The 17883-nt window shown below is 32.6% G+C and overlaps 3 protein-coding genes across 5 annotated transcripts; 1 reads left to right on the forward strand and 2 right to left on the reverse strand.

Moving 5' to 3' along the window:
* The first annotated feature begins 7391 nt into the window (after nucleotides 1–7391).
* Nucleotides 7392–9324, forward strand: LOC122591821 (uncharacterized hydrolase YugF-like). The gene is made up of 4 exons (XM_043764053.1): nucleotides 7392–8018; nucleotides 8705–8797; nucleotides 8983–9050; nucleotides 9150–9324. Exons 1-4 carry the CDS (start codon nucleotides 7392–7394, stop codon nucleotides 9322–9324), a joined length of 963 nt encoding a protein of 320 aa, XP_043619988.1.
* Nucleotides 9325–9811: 487 nt separating this feature from the next.
* Nucleotides 9812–12681, reverse strand: LOC122593806 (metacaspase-1-like). Of its 2 annotated transcripts, none has more exons than XM_043766259.1 (5): nucleotides 12205–12681; nucleotides 11711–12041; nucleotides 11330–11444; nucleotides 10798–10965; nucleotides 9812–10127 (listed from the first exon to the last, which is right to left on the reverse strand). In XM_043766259.1, the coding sequence occupies exons 1-5, from the start codon at nucleotides 12515–12517 to the stop codon at nucleotides 10068–10070; spliced, it is 987 nt and encodes a 328-aa protein (XP_043622194.1). In that variant the 5' UTR covers nucleotides 12518–12681; the 3' UTR covers nucleotides 9812–10067. The 2 variants fall into 2 exon arrangements, with proteins under 2 accessions (XP_043622194.1, XP_043622193.1); XM_043766258.1 differs by having other exon boundaries at nucleotides 12163–12681.
* Nucleotides 12682–14126: 1445 nt separating this feature from the next.
* On the reverse strand, nucleotides 14127–16525 carry LOC122593706 (metacaspase-1-like). 2 transcript variants are annotated; one of them, XM_043766153.1, is made up of 5 exons: nucleotides 15907–16470; nucleotides 15385–15715; nucleotides 15058–15169; nucleotides 14746–14913; nucleotides 14127–14447 (listed from the first exon to the last, which is right to left on the reverse strand). In XM_043766153.1, the coding sequence occupies exons 1-5, from the start codon at nucleotides 16376–16378 to the stop codon at nucleotides 14388–14390; spliced, it is 1143 nt and encodes a 380-aa protein (XP_043622088.1). In that variant the 5' UTR covers nucleotides 16379–16470; the 3' UTR covers nucleotides 14127–14387. The 2 variants fall into 2 exon arrangements, with proteins under 2 accessions (XP_043622088.1, XP_043622089.1); XM_043766154.1 differs by lacking the exon at nucleotides 14127–14447 and having other exon boundaries at nucleotides 14801–14903; nucleotides 15907–16525.
* Nucleotides 16526–17883: the final 1358 nt, after the last annotated feature.

Consider the following 17883-nt stretch of genomic DNA (forward strand, 5'->3'; position numbering starts at 1 on the left):
GGTGGTGGTTGTGGAGGAGGTGGTGGCGGAGGCTGATGTGTTGTGGTTGTGAAGAAGTCCACTATATAAAATCAACATATATGTACTTTAGTTATTAGACTACGTGTGTACATAATTAAAAATTAAATTAAATATATATATAGAGTTAGAGTTATTACGAGAACCAAATATTTATCGAGAACTATGAGAACCAATTTGGACCATTAGATTAGATTAACCAATGGTCATAAATACATTTCACATTATAGTCGTGAAAATAAATAATCAAATCCTTATAAAATGAACAAGGGTAAACATGGAATAAGAAATTAGCTCCAAAAGAAACGGCACATTTAATGGGTTATATAAAATCTCAATCTTTTTTCGTTTTAAACAATTCTGATTTATATGAATAATCTATTTTATGTTGTTCGTTTTTTATTTAGGCAGGTGCAAAGTGGGATTGTGGACCGAGATTGTGAACATATGTTTTTTATGTTTTCTTGAACATATTTGTCTTCACGAACACATGTTTTTTGACTTCTTGAATATGTGTTTCTTCTTGGATATGTTTCGATTCTCTATACACACATGATATTAGTATTAGTTTTTTTTAACAGGTAAACTATATAAAATATGATTGAAGTTTAGTTGAGGCACTGAACACATGTTTTTGACCTTGCGAACATGTGTGCGTTGGTTTCATATGTGTCGATCACATGTGCACACATGTTTGGATCGGTGTGCACATCTGTTTATTCATTGTTTTACATATGTTTGTTAGGTTCAAAGAGGTTATAAATTCCTGAATGGAGCACGTATTTTGACATATGTTTGGTTTTTTGAGAGGATTAAACATCTTTCTCACACTTTGAACAAGAGTGATAAGGTTAGCTTTAATAGGCGTAAAGAATTACAATCATCTCCTGCACTTATTTGGAGTAACATGAAAAAAATTCATGAATGAAACAAAATTGGTGAACTAAAAGAAAAAACGATAAAGTAGGATAGCATTCATGACTTAGGTGCATCTCTGATCCTTGTTTTGCCCATTTTGCTGCAACTAGGGCTTCGGCTTCGTCTTTTTTATGTATGTCATGGTTATCTTGAATCTCTTTACAATATTTGCACATACGCATTAGGCTTTTACCTTTCTTGAAATGCTTCTCACTTAGATCGGAAAAATTTGCAACTATTTCTTCCTAAACCTATATTGTTAGCAGAAACCACAACTTACACATACATGTCTGCTTAAGATCCTATCACTGTGGGACTAGATTATAAAATTATAATCAATGAAGATGTATGGATAAGATTAGAATAGAGTTAAATTAGTGACATATTTGGGTTGTAAAATGAAATCACTTGTTCATAAGATACAAAATTATCAATCGAGTAAATATAAAAATTATAGAAATTATTGAAACAAAAAACAAATTAAAAAGAATGAAAAATAAAAAACCTTAAATCATCAAATAAAAAACCTTAAATTATCACACTACTACTCTGAACATAACAATTTGATTCATATATTGAATCCAAACAATCCACTTCATGAATTATGATATCATTATTATAATTATTTTGAACCATGGTTTCTCTCTCTTTTAAAGAGAATCAATTTAGAGTCTGCTGGTAAATCCCTTTAATATATTGCATATATAATGGATGAAAAATGAAGAAATCTTTGTAATTGATAACTACAGAAGCGTAAAAAAAGGGTGATGGGGAACAATTTAGATGTGGTTTTTTGTTACCATTTAGTTATTAATATAATTGTATTTATTAAATGACCAAACTATCCCCATAGTTTTTAATTAATAACTAGTTCTCGCAGTTCTCGACAATTTGGTGGTTCTTATTTTATCTTTTTACTATATATATATATAGGGTAACATTCCAGTGAAAACACTTAAAAAACATCATTTTGATGCATTAAAAGTCCATAAAACTAACATGGTGTTTAACTAATTATCATTATTTAAGTGTTTAACAACACATTGATCTATCAAAATCGAGAAAATCACGTTTTTTGTTTTGTGCATCCATCTTGGATGCATATTCATCAAAATGATGCATCCAACAAAAAACGTGATTTTTTCACTTTTGACGGATCAATGTGTTGTTAAACACTTAAATAATGATAATTAGTTAAGCACTATGTTAGTTTTATGGACTTTTAATGCATCAAAATGATGTTTTTTAAGTGTTGTCACTGTTCTTATTTTAAAATTGTTCTTATGTGGCAGAGAGACCAGTTTTGACTCTTTACTTATGTAATATGATTATTATTTTAAAGAAAACATACGGTTGTTTTCTTTAAAATAATAATCATATTACATAAGTACAGAGTCAAAACTGGTCTCTCTGCCACACTACTTGCTTCATATACTAATTAATGTTTACAAATATAATTTTTTTGATTTTCATTCACACCGGATTCTTGGAGTAAAGACTACAGACTGGGATGAAGATGAAGATGGCTATAAGAGAATCAAACGTTAACTACTAGCTAGCTAGTACAGAAGACTAGTGTGCCATTACAATGAACGTCACTTAATTGTCCTGTTTTGTCTCAATAAAGTAAATTAGTCTGCCAGTATTACATACCTAATGCCATTTTTCATGAGTTTTAGGTCTTAATATCGTCTTCAACAATGTATGAAAAAGTTAAAATGTAAACAGTTTATTTGCTATCTAAGGTAGAGAGACACAACAAATCAACAAAGCTAACAACTATATCTATAAGGAAAGCAAAAGCAACGGCAAAACTAAGCAAAATAAAGGCTAATGGCTATAAACATCGGCTTTGCTGATTTAGGGGAAGAAACCAACAAACCACAAAAAACACAAACAAACAAGGGGGCGTTGAACCGATGGAACCAAAAACATGAACCGATAGAATTAGCCAATCACACCTTTCCCCATAAAAAGATCACATATAAGTTCCAACTTAGCCTACATCCCACAATGCATCACAATGAACCCCATTATTTTGTGCCCATAATTTGAGTGACTCGCACACATGTGTACTATCTACTATCTAACCTGTTTCTAAAGACAACTTCAAATATTTTCATTATACTAAATATTAGTAACAGAATCATTTTGAACCGATGCATAAACGAATTAAAATTATGTCTTTCTAGTTTTTGATCAACGTAATAAACAGAAACCATACTGAAACATGTGATATTCTTTTTAATCATTTATTGTTGAAAAATAACAGACCCAATTTATGTGGTAATTCATTTAGGATCTATAACTCATTTGTATATTGGATTTGTTAAAATTTAGTGAAATTTTCAGATCGGAGTTTCAAACCAAACCTGGTAAGTCCGTAAATGTGTACTTGCGGGCCAGCACTTATGGGCCTGGAGTAGATCGCCACTTAGAGGCCCAGGAATGCAAAAATATAATAATGCTCACTTTGTCCAATTTTAGTGTTCTAATCTGATTTTAATATTATTTTTTTTTCATTTTTCACTACATATATTATAAATATATGTTTATATTATATAACCCCTGATATAAAGTATATGAAAAAATAGAATCATAGATGCACTTTCAATTAATATAATTACCATCAACTATTATATACTATACAAACAAAAGTATTTACAGTCAAAATTAAAAGAAAATATATTAAATAGTCAAATTAAAACATCTATAATTAGACGAAAATGAGAAATTTTTAATCCAAAAGTGGTAAATAAAAGTTTAAAAGTGTTCGAAACATTCTTTTGTAAGAAACTTGTATCTAAGTTATAACCATTGTTTTTCGTCTCAAAGTAAATACTTCTTTTCGGAACATTCGATCCTCAGAACCTGTTAGATCCCAAGCAACCCGGACAAATAAGATCTCAGATAATTAAGCTAAAAATCCCCTCGTATTTGTCACTCTGAAGAGTCAAACACAAGACATATGGGTAAAAACCAAAATATTTAACTAATTCAAAGTAAATATTCAACTTTAACTTTTTACAAATCAAAATATTTTTAATAGGAAAATGTTAAATGCATGTTATAGGGTTGCATTTAACGTGTTTTAAAAAAATAATAATATCATTTATATCAATGCCCAAACTATTTAAATTTTATATAAAAATATATATATAATTATTTAACAAACCTTAGTGTAGCCCTTCAAATTATGTTTAACAAAACAAAAAGGAAAGACTACATCGTACAGTTGGAATATAAAACTAAAATATATAGATTGAAATTTCCATCCGGAATAAGAAGCGTTGTAATTATCTCTTTTATGTTTGTTTCATTGTTTGTATGGTTTTGTTACGCTTGAGGCTTGTAGTGGGTAGTCATGGTGTATAAAATATTTATATATTTACTATCAATTTTAAGTACTCATTCTGAAAAATGATTTATCTTCCTAAAGATATTAGCTTAATAATTCTCCTAATATCATTAAATCTTGATATATATAACCCATTCATTATCTCCCTTCACCACTCCCCTTGATTTTTTCATGTGATAGGAAAGGTATAATTTTTTAAACATTAATTTAAATTTAATATTTTTCTTTACGTATTGATTGCTAATAATACACTACAAATAATATTGTTTTTTTCCACACTAGCTTTTAAATAGCGTAAACAAATTAAAAGGTTTGTCACGTTTTTATGTGTGTAAAAATATGAAGAACTAAAAGTGTGTAGAAATTAATCCACACTTAAAATTATGGTATTTTAAAAGTTTACATTTTTTAGTATGAAGTTTCATATTTAATTTGTAACACCATATTTGTCCATGTCACGTTCTTAGTTAGTGTGGACAAATATGATCGAACTCTCATATTAAACAACAGTTGTGGGCTACGTACAAGAGCAGACACTATAGAGCATGGAAATACATATTATATATATACTTGATTAAAATTAGAATTATCTTAGTTGTTCGTATCATTTGGGTAGTGGTAAAGTTTGAAAAAAACGACCATCCTAAAAGTTTTTTAATGCATTTACATCGCGCAATCAATTATAATTCATCCCCTTCGTGCAACGTACGAGTTTAAAACGTCTCCACTTATATAATATATTACTTAAAAGCATCGATGGTGCAAACTTTTATACACCGAAAACGTAATATATGAAACCTAGGAATGAAACCACTAATTTAATTTGTAACTATGACAGTGACCAAATATATAATTTGCTCAATGATCTATTAACGTGTTAAAAATGAGCACCACTTAAACGTATTAATTTCTAGATTATACTTTATATATAACGGCATATCTGGTTCATACGAAATTACGAATTCAATTTCTTTTCATACAATTCAAACCACAAAGTAGAGGTTATTGTCTATATCGTGCGCGCGCAAGAAATTAATTGGATAAGAATTACGTGTTAAAAAAACTCATAACGAACCGGCCCTGCGTGCATAATATGTTGGCTTTTTCATTGGTACGTGTTTTAGGTCAACGAAATTTGGAGTACTAGTTAATAAGGATAACTTTAAACTTTTCAAAGAATTTTTTAACAACAAATACATAAAAAACGAAAACTAACGAAAGCGTGAAAACTCATATAAAATGCTAAAGTCAGAGGAAAATCATTGAAAATCGCAATAATCTAGTCTTTCAAACATTTTGCACTAATTTGAGGCCAATACGTATTAACAATTTTGTATTAATTTAGAGCTAGTTAATCAACCCGGATTCAACCTGGACATGTTAATTAAAATTTTAAAATATAAAATATGTTTTTAAAAATTTATGTTATGTTTGTTTTCAAAACATTATAACTTGATATAAATCTAATAATTCAACTAACACAATATTTATATAGTTAATCAATCAACTAAATAAAAAAAGACAATTTATTTATAATATTATATAAGAGAGAATTTTTATTTTTTCAATAAATGATTAATATTATTATTAAATATATAAAGAGCTATTTCTATTTTATTTATATATGACATCATAATTAAATAAAAAAATTTTAAGATGAAATATGGATTTACCACATCAAAATTTTTTTAAAAATACTTATATAATACAATTTTGTTTTATTATATATAGAGATCGTGGTTCCATTACTAGATCAATCCATTAGGGAGTGAGACCCCAACTAGAACATATTGCCCCTCGACAAGGGGTTACATACATCTCCCTTGAGTCCGTGGTTGTTAGCAAAATCGAGTTAGTTTAAACTAGCGTACATTGCACACTCTTCAATTTGTACATGATCAGCGTAACCCTAAATGGCATTGGTGTCAAATAAATTACAATTACTTTAAATGATTGATGCACTAAAGTCGATCACAATAATCTTGTCAATCTTTGATAAATAATGCAAAACAACTTCCACCTTATATGATCATTTTCCTTACCTTGGCTTAATTAGAAAAACTTGGCTATGTTTGATAGCTGCTGAATGGCATGGTTCAGTGTAAAATGATGAATCGGTCAGTATCCATTGTGTTTGTTTAAGATATGAAAAGGATTCTGAACTGAACGAATGGTGCCAAAAGCTTCTGAACCATTTTGACTCAAAAGTCAAGCCAAACCATTCAGCATGTATACTTTACCTATATACCCTCTATATATATACAACTTTTCCTTCCATCAGATACTTTTCTTTTTTTAACATGTCACGAAAATCAAGTAGCTATGCCTATAATTATTATCTGCTTTTTTTTCAACCTTTAATTTTTCAAACTATGAGGTGTCTAAGTTTAATATAATTAATTATTATAATAGATGACAAATTTTTCCAAATATATATTACGAGTAAAAAAAATCGAAGATGTTATAAATATTAATTGTATGCATTATTTTTTTTAGCTGTAAGCATATTATCTATATGTAAATAATAATTGTGTGCATTATTATTTTCTTTTAACACATTTAACATCGAAATGTATACAAAAGGTTAAAATGGTCATTTGCAACTATTCAGCTTACTCATTCAGAACAAATATTAAACATATTTTTTCTTTCAGAATCAAATTTATTCAGAACCTTTTAATCATTCAGATTTTAGAATCATTCAGCGCTAAATCATTTCGTGTTAATTATCAAACACAGCCTTATAGTATTAATTTATTAAGTGCAATACTAGCTTTGATCTCCAATCATTTAAAATTTCAAAGTAGTCATATTTTAAAATGATGACATTTGTGAACATGGAGACCACGTAAATAATAAAAAAAAAACCCATGGCATGTCCATTCACCCCATTTTCGCCTTTCCAAATTTTGATAATTCTTCCATAACAGGGTTTACAAAATTAATTTGGGCTGCATCTATGCCCACAAAATCATAATTTTTTCAATCTCAATGATATGAGAGTTATGCATTCATGCATTGCGGAAGCTTTGCAAGTTTGCATGACGAGGAATTCATATATAGTTCTCATGCATATAACTTAGACGACATAATAAACATGGCCAGGTTATTTAGTTTTACAAACCTAATGGATCGCGGGTATCGTTATTTCTTTGCTTACTCTGGCCTTCGATCTGTATCAAAAGATTTAGGCGATGGAACGATTATGCATTGTTGGATTCCCAAAATATATAAGCCATCAAAACGAAATCTTGTCCTTTTGCATGGTTTTGGAGCCAATGCAATGTGGCAATATGCCGATATCCTGTCTCACTTCACCCAAAAATTCAACGTTTTCGTCCCTGATTTACTCTTCTTTGGTGGTTCATACACTAGCCGGCCTGAACGGTCAGAATCATTTCAGGCAAAATGCGTGATGAAAATGATGGGTAATGGGTTTGGGGTGAGGCAGTTTAACCTTGTTGGGATAAGTTATGGCGGGTTTGTTGGATACAGTATGTGTGTCCAGTTCCCGGAGGCTGTGGAGCGGCTAGTCGTCTGCTGTGCTGGCATTTGTTTGGAGGAGAAGGATTTGAGAAATGGGCTGTTTAGAGTTTCTGATATCGAAGAAGCTGAGCGGATTTTGTTGGCACAGACGCCTGATAGGTTGAAGGAGTTGATGAAAATTGCGTTTGCAAGGCCTATTAAGGGAATCCCAAATTACTTTTTATCCGATTTCATACATGTAAGTTCTAATATCATCGATCGATAATTGCATTATATTTGGTACTTTTTTCTAATAGATCTGCAACAAACGGGCCGGTCATTAAAAGTTAATTGCCTGCACATATTTGAACAACACATTAATAACAGTGAAACCCCATATATAGAATTGTCAATCATACAATCCCCACCCCAATATACATATATAATCAAGTTCACCAGCCAGCCCTTATGGATTATTTGGTTGTGTAATGCTGAAAAGTTATATGACAACGAACTTTGAATGACCTATAACGAGCCAAATTTTACTATGTATCGATTAACAGGGTAAATTTGGTATATGTATTTATGTCAAACATGTTTGATGACGGAAAAAATGAAAAAAAAAAAAATGGTCTTAAAATAGTGTAAGGTTTCATGACACTTTTGTCTTTTTTCTTCAAAAGACAAATTTTATATCAACATACACAAATTCGTTTAAAACAAGACATGGAAATCATCTGGCCAAGTTGATGGGTCATATTGGATAATCACTATGCAAAAGACTCTTGGTTCTAATAGTATGTGTAACTAGATATAAATCACACCAGAAAATGATAACAGATTTCAAACAGATCTCGAATTGTAATACTGTAGTAACAATTATGTAATCAGTGTCACTACATAATGTCAAATACTGAGAATAGCTTATAAGTGTTGGACATGTAGGTAATGTGCTCAGGATTTGTGAAAGAAAAGAGGGAACTTATTCAATCTATTCTTAACGATCGACGATGTTCAAGAATCCCCAAAATTGATCAGGTTGGAACCTCTTTCATACTAAATCCTGCTCTAAGCAACTTAATGTCGATACATACTTACTAGTATAATACTAGTAAGTATGCATGTTTGGATAAACAAACACTCGAGAAAGGATTGCGTTCAGCCCTCTTTAGTAGTTCATAATCTCACTATCATTTCTGTTTTTCTTTTGTATCAAATTACAGCCCACACTCATACTATGGGGAGAGAAAGATCAGATTTTCCCCTTGACCCTTGGTGAAAGATTAGAAAGGTTAGATTTTGATTTTACTCTTTATTTTGTGGATGTCAGTATTATTTGTTTGTAAACGAGCCGGGTCAAAAGTTACATATCTACGTATTTCCTTATTAGACATTTAGGGGAGAATGCCAGATTGGCAGTCATTGCAAATGCTGGTCATGCAGTTAACTTTGAGAAGGCAAAGGAGTTCTCCAAACACCTCAAAGACTTCCTTTATGATGATTCATATTCCTTAATGTCTAGTTCACCTTCCTTCTATAGCTGCAGAGAAGATGAATTACACTAAAGAACAGATTGACTTATGCAAGATTTTTCCGTTTACAGATCTAGCTAGTCTTGTGAGTTTTTCAGGAATTACTACTTATCATTAATATCCTTAAATTTTGGACATGATTTGTAAGAACATAGTACCCTTTGATAGTTTGAAGTGTATATTGTAACATGTAAATATTTCATTGTTTACAAGAGTTCTTTTGAACTTCCATTTTTTTTTAACTAGAGATCTTATTGTAATACACTTTGTAACATGGCCATCATCATTCTGAATTCATAATCTCATTCGGTATATTATGCTTTTTTTAAATGTGAGTATGTCTTTGTAAACCTCAAAACTGATCTACTAATATTTCAATATGAATTTGTTAAACTGGATGCCTAATCCAGTTCCTTCTCTTTTTTGAACAACGAGTTAGTAGTTAGTAAGTATAATTATGTCAATTAATTTTAGCTGTTTGCAACTTTGCATACCTTGACACGGAAAAAAAAAAAAGAAATAATTTGAAGTATAATCATGTCATATCTGTTGTCGATCTAGAAGGATTGGAATTTAATTTACTTCGATCCGTCAACTATAGGTAATAAAAAAGTACAAGGCACAAGCTTAGAACCACTAAAGTATCTCAAGGAATTGAAGTCCTAAATTAGCAAGCCTAGCTTGGTCTTCAATGCCACAAGTTAGTACTATTAGCCAGTACAATATCTTACATTATTCGTCATTCATTTGAGCTTAAATCGTGTTAGGTGTATTCCCTACAGCATAAAAGGCTCCGAGTAGATCTCGAATCTCGTGGAAGAGGATAGCTGAGGCTCCTGCAAAGACCAAATTTCCCATATAGTAAACACGATGCACGTATTAACGGAACTACCTAATACGAGTTATTGAAATCCTAGACATATTGTAATTTAGGAATTTATTGATCTTTTCCTTGTTCATCAAGTTGTTTATTGGCTATATAGCTAGCCTTAATTCTATGATAATAATATAACAATTCATATCACAATATGGTAATCATTACCTTGTGTATTTTTGCCTTAATACTGAATCAAACACGAACCCTTAGTCATTGGGGCAACATGTACAAAGTGTCTGACATTATCTTAATTGACCGTTAAAAAAAGAAAAAGAATTTATGCAATTTTTTTTTCACAGTAATGTATACAGTTCCACATATTTTTAAGTGGGGGTAGCTCGGACAGTCGGACTTATTATAAGTCTGCAGAATATATGAAATAATGATCTAAAGCTTTATAAGTTCCTTTTCTAAAAAAATATTGAAATGTTGTAACTTATAAGGGCTCAAATAAGAAAAAGACTAATGATCAACTCTTGAATGACCAACCCAATGGGCCTAAAGCCCAAATATGTATTGTTCCTTTTAGAATGAAGCCCAACAGAGACCTTTGCGTCTCAAGTCTTACATTACCTTACATATTACTGAACCGTGAATGTGTGACAACTGACAAGAGGATAAATATATACCTGTGATTTTGAAGTTTCAAATGGCATAAGTCGACCCACGACTTGTTGAGCTTGACGGACCTTTTTGCGCATAGATGTAAGTAAGCTTCCATAAGTCAGGTTGCGATTGGCTTCGATAGCTTGGATGAAGCTAAAAGTCAATGCACCGATAGCATTTCCAGTGAAAGCCTGCATAAGCATTATGTATGTTTTCGAATACGTTAGCAATTATTATTACATATATATTATGAATTGTGGTTAGTATATCTTAAATTCAATCTTATGCTGTCTGAACAGCTACAATTTCTATAACATCCACTGTTAAGCCAAAATCCTCTAGTTAAGAACCGGCCTTTACCAAACACAAAAACAAAAAAAAGTATGTTTTGTAACACTAATTGGAAATTAGAAACTCATCACCATGACTCATGGAACCTTGAAAATCTGTGTTCACCGAACATAATATGGGGCATCCGAAACGTCATTTAGATGGTGCGTCCCCTGCTTGGAAAAGTCAGACACTCAACTATAGGAAAAACATGAGATTTTTTACCGATGTATCTGCTGAATTCTGGTAATCTGCACAGGCACTAATACCAACTGCTTTTCCGCCACGAGTCTCTTTGTTTTTTATCTGGTGTTCTGCTTCCCATCTATAGAGTCCATCCCTGCTTGCAAACGAATGTAATTATGTTTCTTATTCTGGAATTTCCAGCAACTAAGCACTGAAAACTTATGCAAACGATATTATCACTACCCAAAATATAAAAAAAAAAAACTTTAAGCAGATCGAACACATGTTATACAACAATGATATGACTAATGCATCAAACATTAGATTGTTTTAATCAGAAAACAAGTAGTCTAAAGAAAGTAAAATGAGTTCTATCATTTGCTTTTTTGAGGAATAGAGTATAAGATATATAATACTGACTGATTAATCCTGCAAAGGAAAGGTAGATCTAGGACAGTTCCACTGAAGCAAGTGTCGATGACGCTGTGAAGTGTTACTCCATGAGGTAGTGGTGCTACAATGGTTGCGTTGATTTCATCGTCTAGTATCATTCCAGCTACCCTGTAGTCAACAGGGCACAATGCTTCATCGTATCCATCACTCTCATCCCCATCTTTATCAGGTACTTGACAACCATGCCCTGAATAGTAGAACATCAATGAGTCTCCATACCGGCAACCTTGGATGAGCCATCGTAATGCCATTTGTATGTTACGTTTTGTTGGAATCCTGGACCAGTCTGATTCTTCTTCTGAAGAAATAAGTTACACTAGTAAAAACCACAGTTTATCATATAATCTAAAAGATCCTGCAATTTTTCATAAAATTTTATTTTAAGAAACTTGAACTTATATTTGAGAAATAAAAAGTACCTGTAAGGATGAGAATGGAAGCGTTCGGAAATCCCAACTTACCTACTAGTAAGCGTTGCATACTTCTAACATTATGGATACTGGCTTCAAGTTTCTTTCTGTGGCCATTGTAGGTCACACCACATAAAACTGCCCTCCTCCTTCCAATGATTCTGCTTGGTTGTCTTTGCAGCTCCTTATGATACTGATTTGCTGCTGCATCAACAAATTGTCCAACATGAAAGAGAACACGGTCCCTGAGCTTTTGTTTGAAAAGGCCGACGGTATGGCACACGGGGCATATTTCATTTTGTGACCCAGGCATCTTAACCATGGTTCGTCCGCATGTTCTGCATTGTTGTGTTGTGGTTGCCATATATTTTGATTTTTTCTAGTTTAGGGTTCGTTAGCAGGTAAAATGATAGTCCTGATTCTTGCAAGTCCTATTCAGCAGTTTCTTCAATTTTATAGTCCAAGTAGCCATGTCCCACGTACACGAAACTTATCTTCTTGTTTTACAATGGAATTCAAATGGCTTTATTCGGTCATTGGGTGGAGTAACTATACGTAAGAATCAGGTTCAGATATCAAATAGCACCTTTAGAATATATGGATTAATTCAGTTTTGTGTTAACACAAAAGTTAGGTGAGACCCCAAACTTTTCTGACATATAATACCATTTTTTCATAGAAAGGAAAGTCGGAAGAATATATCAAGAATATATGTGTATATATATATATATATGAAAATTCCCATGAGAAGTTTGATAAAATGAGAAGAATAAGAAGTTTTTTAACGCATGATCTATGAAACCTTTGGAGATAAGGCATTTTTAGTCATAATGTGCCACTTTTTGAGCAGGGGATCTTTAATGTTCCTTTCCCAATTCCTAGCTAGTGGCTGATGTTCATTAGTATCGTACCATGAATTCCTGTCTTTTGTTCTGATATATCTATCAGTTAGGTGAGTGCGCGCTGTGCCAGTAGTTTTCACTTTTCCACAACTTTATGAGAATCTGATGCGCTAACCTTTCAAATTCAATCCTGCATTCTCGACCACAGAAACCAACAGTTCGACCTTTGACTCATTGCTTAATTGTTTACTTTTAACCCACGCGTTGAAATATAATGCCAAAGAGGTATATGCGATTCTATTGCAAGTGTTGTTGAGGAATGGGGAAAAAATGATACTATAACTGGTTATCCAAGGTCAAAAATAAATGAAGAATCAGTTGGATGAAAGATTTAATCAAGAGAACCCCATGGGAGTATATATTGTGTATTACACCGATGATCATTATTACTATTATTTTTTTTTTCCAAATACAAACCAAAAAACCCTGCCTATATATGCAAGCTTGGGCTCATATGGATTAAACCCAAGATATTATCTAATATGTTTTCGCGGTTGAAGCGGAATGAAATCAAAAGCTCAAACTGAAACGTACACACAATATAAATAAGAAGAAGTAAAAAACAATTGTAGTGCACCCTAATTAGAATTTGAATTCTCTCATACTCAGGAGCATAGCCTTTACTAGTTGGACTATCAAGCTTGAGCTCAAGTCGAACTGTTTTGCACCAATAGTCAAAAGATTCTTGATTTGAAAGCTATATCACAACGTTAGGTAAGCCCCAAGGCGTTAAGGTATCTTTTACTTTAATTTGAAAGGTGTGAATTAATGTCGAGAGGTTTAGCATACGTGGTCTTAATCGGGTCCACGCTAAAGAGATCTCTCTACAAGCAGATCCCTATTGGATGTATTCATGTATACGCTCATGCATCCAAACCAACAACTTTCTCAAACTTCTTTCAAAAAAGTTACGAGTATTTGATGTAATGGCTCAAAATCTTTCATATACTTTATTCTACCTAACAAAGGGATTTCATATGATCACTCTCTATATGCATATATAGTCATATTCATTTATATGAGAATATCATGGAAGGCAAATATAAACAAAATGTACACATAATTCTTTAATTTCTTTAAAAGGCAAAAACATTTATTGATAAAATTGAAGGTAGCCCACATAGTTTCATGAATCCATGTTAGGTTAACAAAGAAAATTTCAAATTCCTTTCCACTAAATTGCCTTATATTCTTTGAACCAAACGGCCCCTTAGAGTTTCTAAAGGAAGTCTATTTCATATCACCAAACATAATAGTGACGTTTACACTACTAGTTTTCTCTACTGACATTCTTTTTTGTTTATTTGGAGTCAACACAGCTTGATACATTCTCTAAAATATGACAGGCTCCGAATAAAGCTCAAATCTCGTGGAACATGATAGCTGAGGCTCCTATAAACAGCAAATATGTCGATGTAAGCACTTACTCCAATTAATATGCAAAATCGTATAAACAGTTATATATACATAAGATTATCGATCTTCATGATAATTCAGCATTGCCTTGCAAATTTAACGTAATGCATAAGCAGTATCTTACACATCATGCCAATTAATCACTTGATATCATTAACATCTTCTTGTATTACAGATATCTAAAAAGTGCGAACATATGATTCTCAGCGTGTCCATATACTTACCCAAAACTATCTGTGACTTAACCCGGGCCCGTGAATGAGAAATGAAATACCTGACTCTTAGAAGATGCAAAAGGAGCAAGTCGGCCGACCACTTGTTGAGCTTGAAAGACTTTTTTGCGCATGGAGCTAAGTAACCTTCCATATGTCAGATTGCTTTCAGTTTCCATTGCTTGGATAAAGCTAAAAGTCAATGCACCTATCGCATTTCCTGTGAAAGCCTAAATTAACATTTAAGTATTATGTTGAGTACAATTAGTAATTTATCTTAATGTTAAGTTCATAATTACGATTTGTTAAGTATTTAATATTTACAGATACAATTTTTGGTAAAATTAAGAAGATACAAGCAAATATATACTTACTGATGTGTCTGCTGAGTTTTGATCGTCGGCACAAGCACTAATACATATTGCTCTTCCACCATTAGTCCCCTTATTGGTAAGTTGGTGTTCTTCCCACATATAGAATCCATCCCTGCTTAGAAGCTCAATGTCATGATTTTTCTCATTTTTGGAAAGTGCAAGTTTAAAACTCAAAGCTCTTTTCTTCAACATTAAAGCACACCCCGACACTAAACTTATGTAATTAATGACAACGTTTGATTATTGATTTAATGTAGATTAGATTGAACTCTTCAAATAATATATGCTAATTACCAAAAATAAATTATTTGGACGTATGATACTCACTGGTTAATCTTGCAGAGGAAAGGTAAATCTAGAAGAGTTCCACTGAAGCAAGTGTCAATGACACTATGAAGTGTTACCCCATGAGGTAGCGGTGCTACAATGGTGGCATTGATGTCATCATCCAAGATTTTTCCGGCCTCTTTGTAATCAACAGGGCACAGTGCTTCGTCATACCCATCGATCTCATCTCCATTCACATCACGCACTTGGGTACCATGCCCTGCATAGTAGAACATTAATGAGTCGCCAGATTGGCAACCTTGGACTAGCCAATGCAATGCCTCTTCTATGTTACGTTTTGTTGGAATCCTCGAGTGGTCTGTTTCCTCTTCTGCAGAAAAATTTACATGGGTCATAACAATTTATCAAGATATGTGTCCCTTCTTAGATGCAATGAAATTTTGAGTTTTTAAAACTAACTAATGTTAATAAGTATACTATTTTCATGTTGATAACTTATCTCACAGAAATTAATTTAACTCCAAGTTTGTATGTTCAAGAGAGGAAAAATAGTTACGTTACCAGTAAGAATGCGGATGGAAGCATTTGGAAAACCAAGTTTGTTCACTAATATTTGATGCATGCTTTTAACATTATAAACACTTGCTTCTAGTTTCTTTTTATGGTTTTTGTAGGTCACACCACACAAAACTGCTCTTTTCTTCCCATGAACCGAAGAAGATTGTTGGTAAAATTTAGCTTTTGGCAAACCAGCAGCCAGATGCGGTCGTAGAAAATTTTGGGATCTGTCAGCATATGCGGTCAAGGAAGTAACAACCTGATGTGATGGTGCTGGTATCTGAGGCCGTCCTTGAAGATCATCCTGATTTAATACTCCATTGACGTATTGCCCTACTCGGGTAAAAAGGGGTCTTTTTATCCTATTGTTGAAGACGCTGGCTGTCCGACAAACAGGACACATTTCATATTGAGACCGGGGTATCTTAACCATGGCTCTTCCACATGTCTTGCAGCGTTGTGCAGTAGTAGCCATTTATTGACTGTTCTAATCAAGAATTGATGGGTATGCTTGCATGTGTTATTGGTTTATTTCTTCAATCACTTTTTATAGTCCAAATACCAGATTCTTTAATTAAATAACATATCATTTTAAATTATAATGGAATGGCTTTATTTGGTATATATACCACACCGGGTAAATGGAAGAACCAGGTTCCCATTTGAATCTCCTGTAAGAAGACATCGATCATGATTGATTGAGTTATATATCATATATGGCTAAGTGCTTAGGCCTAAGAATATTGACCCTGACTTGAACTGTTTTTGGATATATGCTACGCAGGTGACAAAAAGTAGGGAACTTTCAGGATGGAGAACACATTCTATTTCTCTTTTCTAAAGAAATAGATCGATGTGCAGGTTCATTTTACCTGGGTTTTATTTTATGGACTTGGTTCGTATTATAGCAGCTAGGCATTCATTTATAATTATGGGTAAAGCGTTCGGGCATTTGGTGAAAAAAATAACTACGAGTAGCTTTTTCAAGAAAAAATTTGTGACGGTTCAAAAGTGATGCATTGTGTATAGAAGGTAAAATAAAAGGAGGTTTTCCCTCTTCGGATTACCTGAGGATAACAAGTCATTTTTACTCAAATATCTATATTTATACTTCTATACTATATTACAGAGCAAATTCACTTTTTAACTTTTAACATTCAACTATATTACAGAGCAAATTCACTTTTTAACTTTCAACATTCAATTTCAACAATGTACACATAATAATACATGATGTACCATACATCAATGCTTACAACTTTCTCTCTCCTCCATAAATCATTTTATTCTTCTAATTTTTTCAAAATCTTTTATCTCAAAAACCGTACATCAATAAATTATAAAAATGATATGGGTGTTCTTCAAATTTCATGCTCTTTCATTAGAGATGTCATTCGATGTACTTTCGACGAACTTTTAAATCCGAGGATGGAGCCCGGCTAAGACATTTGGCTATGACACTCTATGACATATCACCTCCTATAACCTATCACACTCTATGACCTATCACCCTCATCATTTTACCGCTGCAACGCACGGGTACTTGCTCTCGTAATAATGAAAAAGGGGTAAAAACCAGGTTCAGTGACCAAGAAAACAAAGCATATTAGAAGGAACGGGTACATCAAAAGAGATCGATATAAAAGAGATCGATATAAAAAAGCATACTAGAAGGAACGGGTACAACAAAGCATACTTGTGGCAAATGGAATTTGGGATATAGTAAAAGGAACGGGTACATCAAAAGAGATCGATATAAAAAAGGATAGTTCTGCATCTGCATATCTATTCCAAGGATTGCCCGAAGAATTGCAAATGCAAGTTGCGGGATGTGAAACGACAAAAGAAAATTGGGATTCATTAAAGGCTAGATTTGTTGGGACAGAAGATGTTCAACAAGTGCACTCGCAACAATTGAAGTCAGAATTTGAGAGACTCATTATGAAAGAAGATGAATCAATGGATTCATTTGCCGGAAAG

Source organism: Erigeron canadensis, chromosome 3, assembly GCF_010389155.1.
Source record: "Erigeron canadensis isolate Cc75 chromosome 3, C_canadensis_v1, whole genome shotgun sequence".
NCBI classification, from domain to species: Eukaryota; Viridiplantae; Streptophyta; class Magnoliopsida; order Asterales; family Asteraceae; genus Erigeron; species Erigeron canadensis.

Coding starts and splice junctions, on each gene's coding strand:
- LOC122591821 (XM_043764053.1), top strand. CDS start 7,392: ATGGCCAGGTTATTTAGTTTTACAAACCTAATGGATCGCGGGTATCGT. Junction 8,019..8,704: donor TTTTATCCGATTTCATACAT/GTAAGTTCTAAT, acceptor TTGGACATGTAG/GTAATGTGCTCAGGATTTGT. Junction 9,051..9,149: donor CTTGGTGAAAGATTAGAAAG/GTTAGATTTTGA, acceptor TTTCCTTATTAG/ACATTTAGGGGAGAATGCCA.
- LOC122593806 (XM_043766258.1), bottom strand. CDS start 12,517: ATGGCAACCACAACACAACAATGCAGAACATGCGGACGAACCATGGTT. Junction 12,042..12,162: donor TTCCATTCTCATCCTTACAG/GTACTTTTTATT, acceptor TTATTTCTTCAG/AAGAAGAATCAGACTGGTCC. Junction 10,128..10,797: donor TTGAAACTTCAAAATCACAG/GTATATATTTAT, acceptor TGGTCTTTGCAG/GAGCCTCAGCTATCCTCTTC.
- LOC122593706 (XM_043766153.1), bottom strand. CDS start 16,378: ATGGCTACTACTGCACAACGCTGCAAGACATGTGGAAGAGCCATGGTT. Junction 15,716..15,906: donor TTCCATCCGCATTCTTACTG/GTAACGTAACTA, acceptor ATTTTTCTGCAG/AAGAGGAAACAGACCACTCG. Junction 15,170..15,384: donor TTCCTCTGCAAGATTAACCA/GTGAGTATCATA, acceptor GCTTCTAAGCAG/GGATGGATTCTATATGTGGG.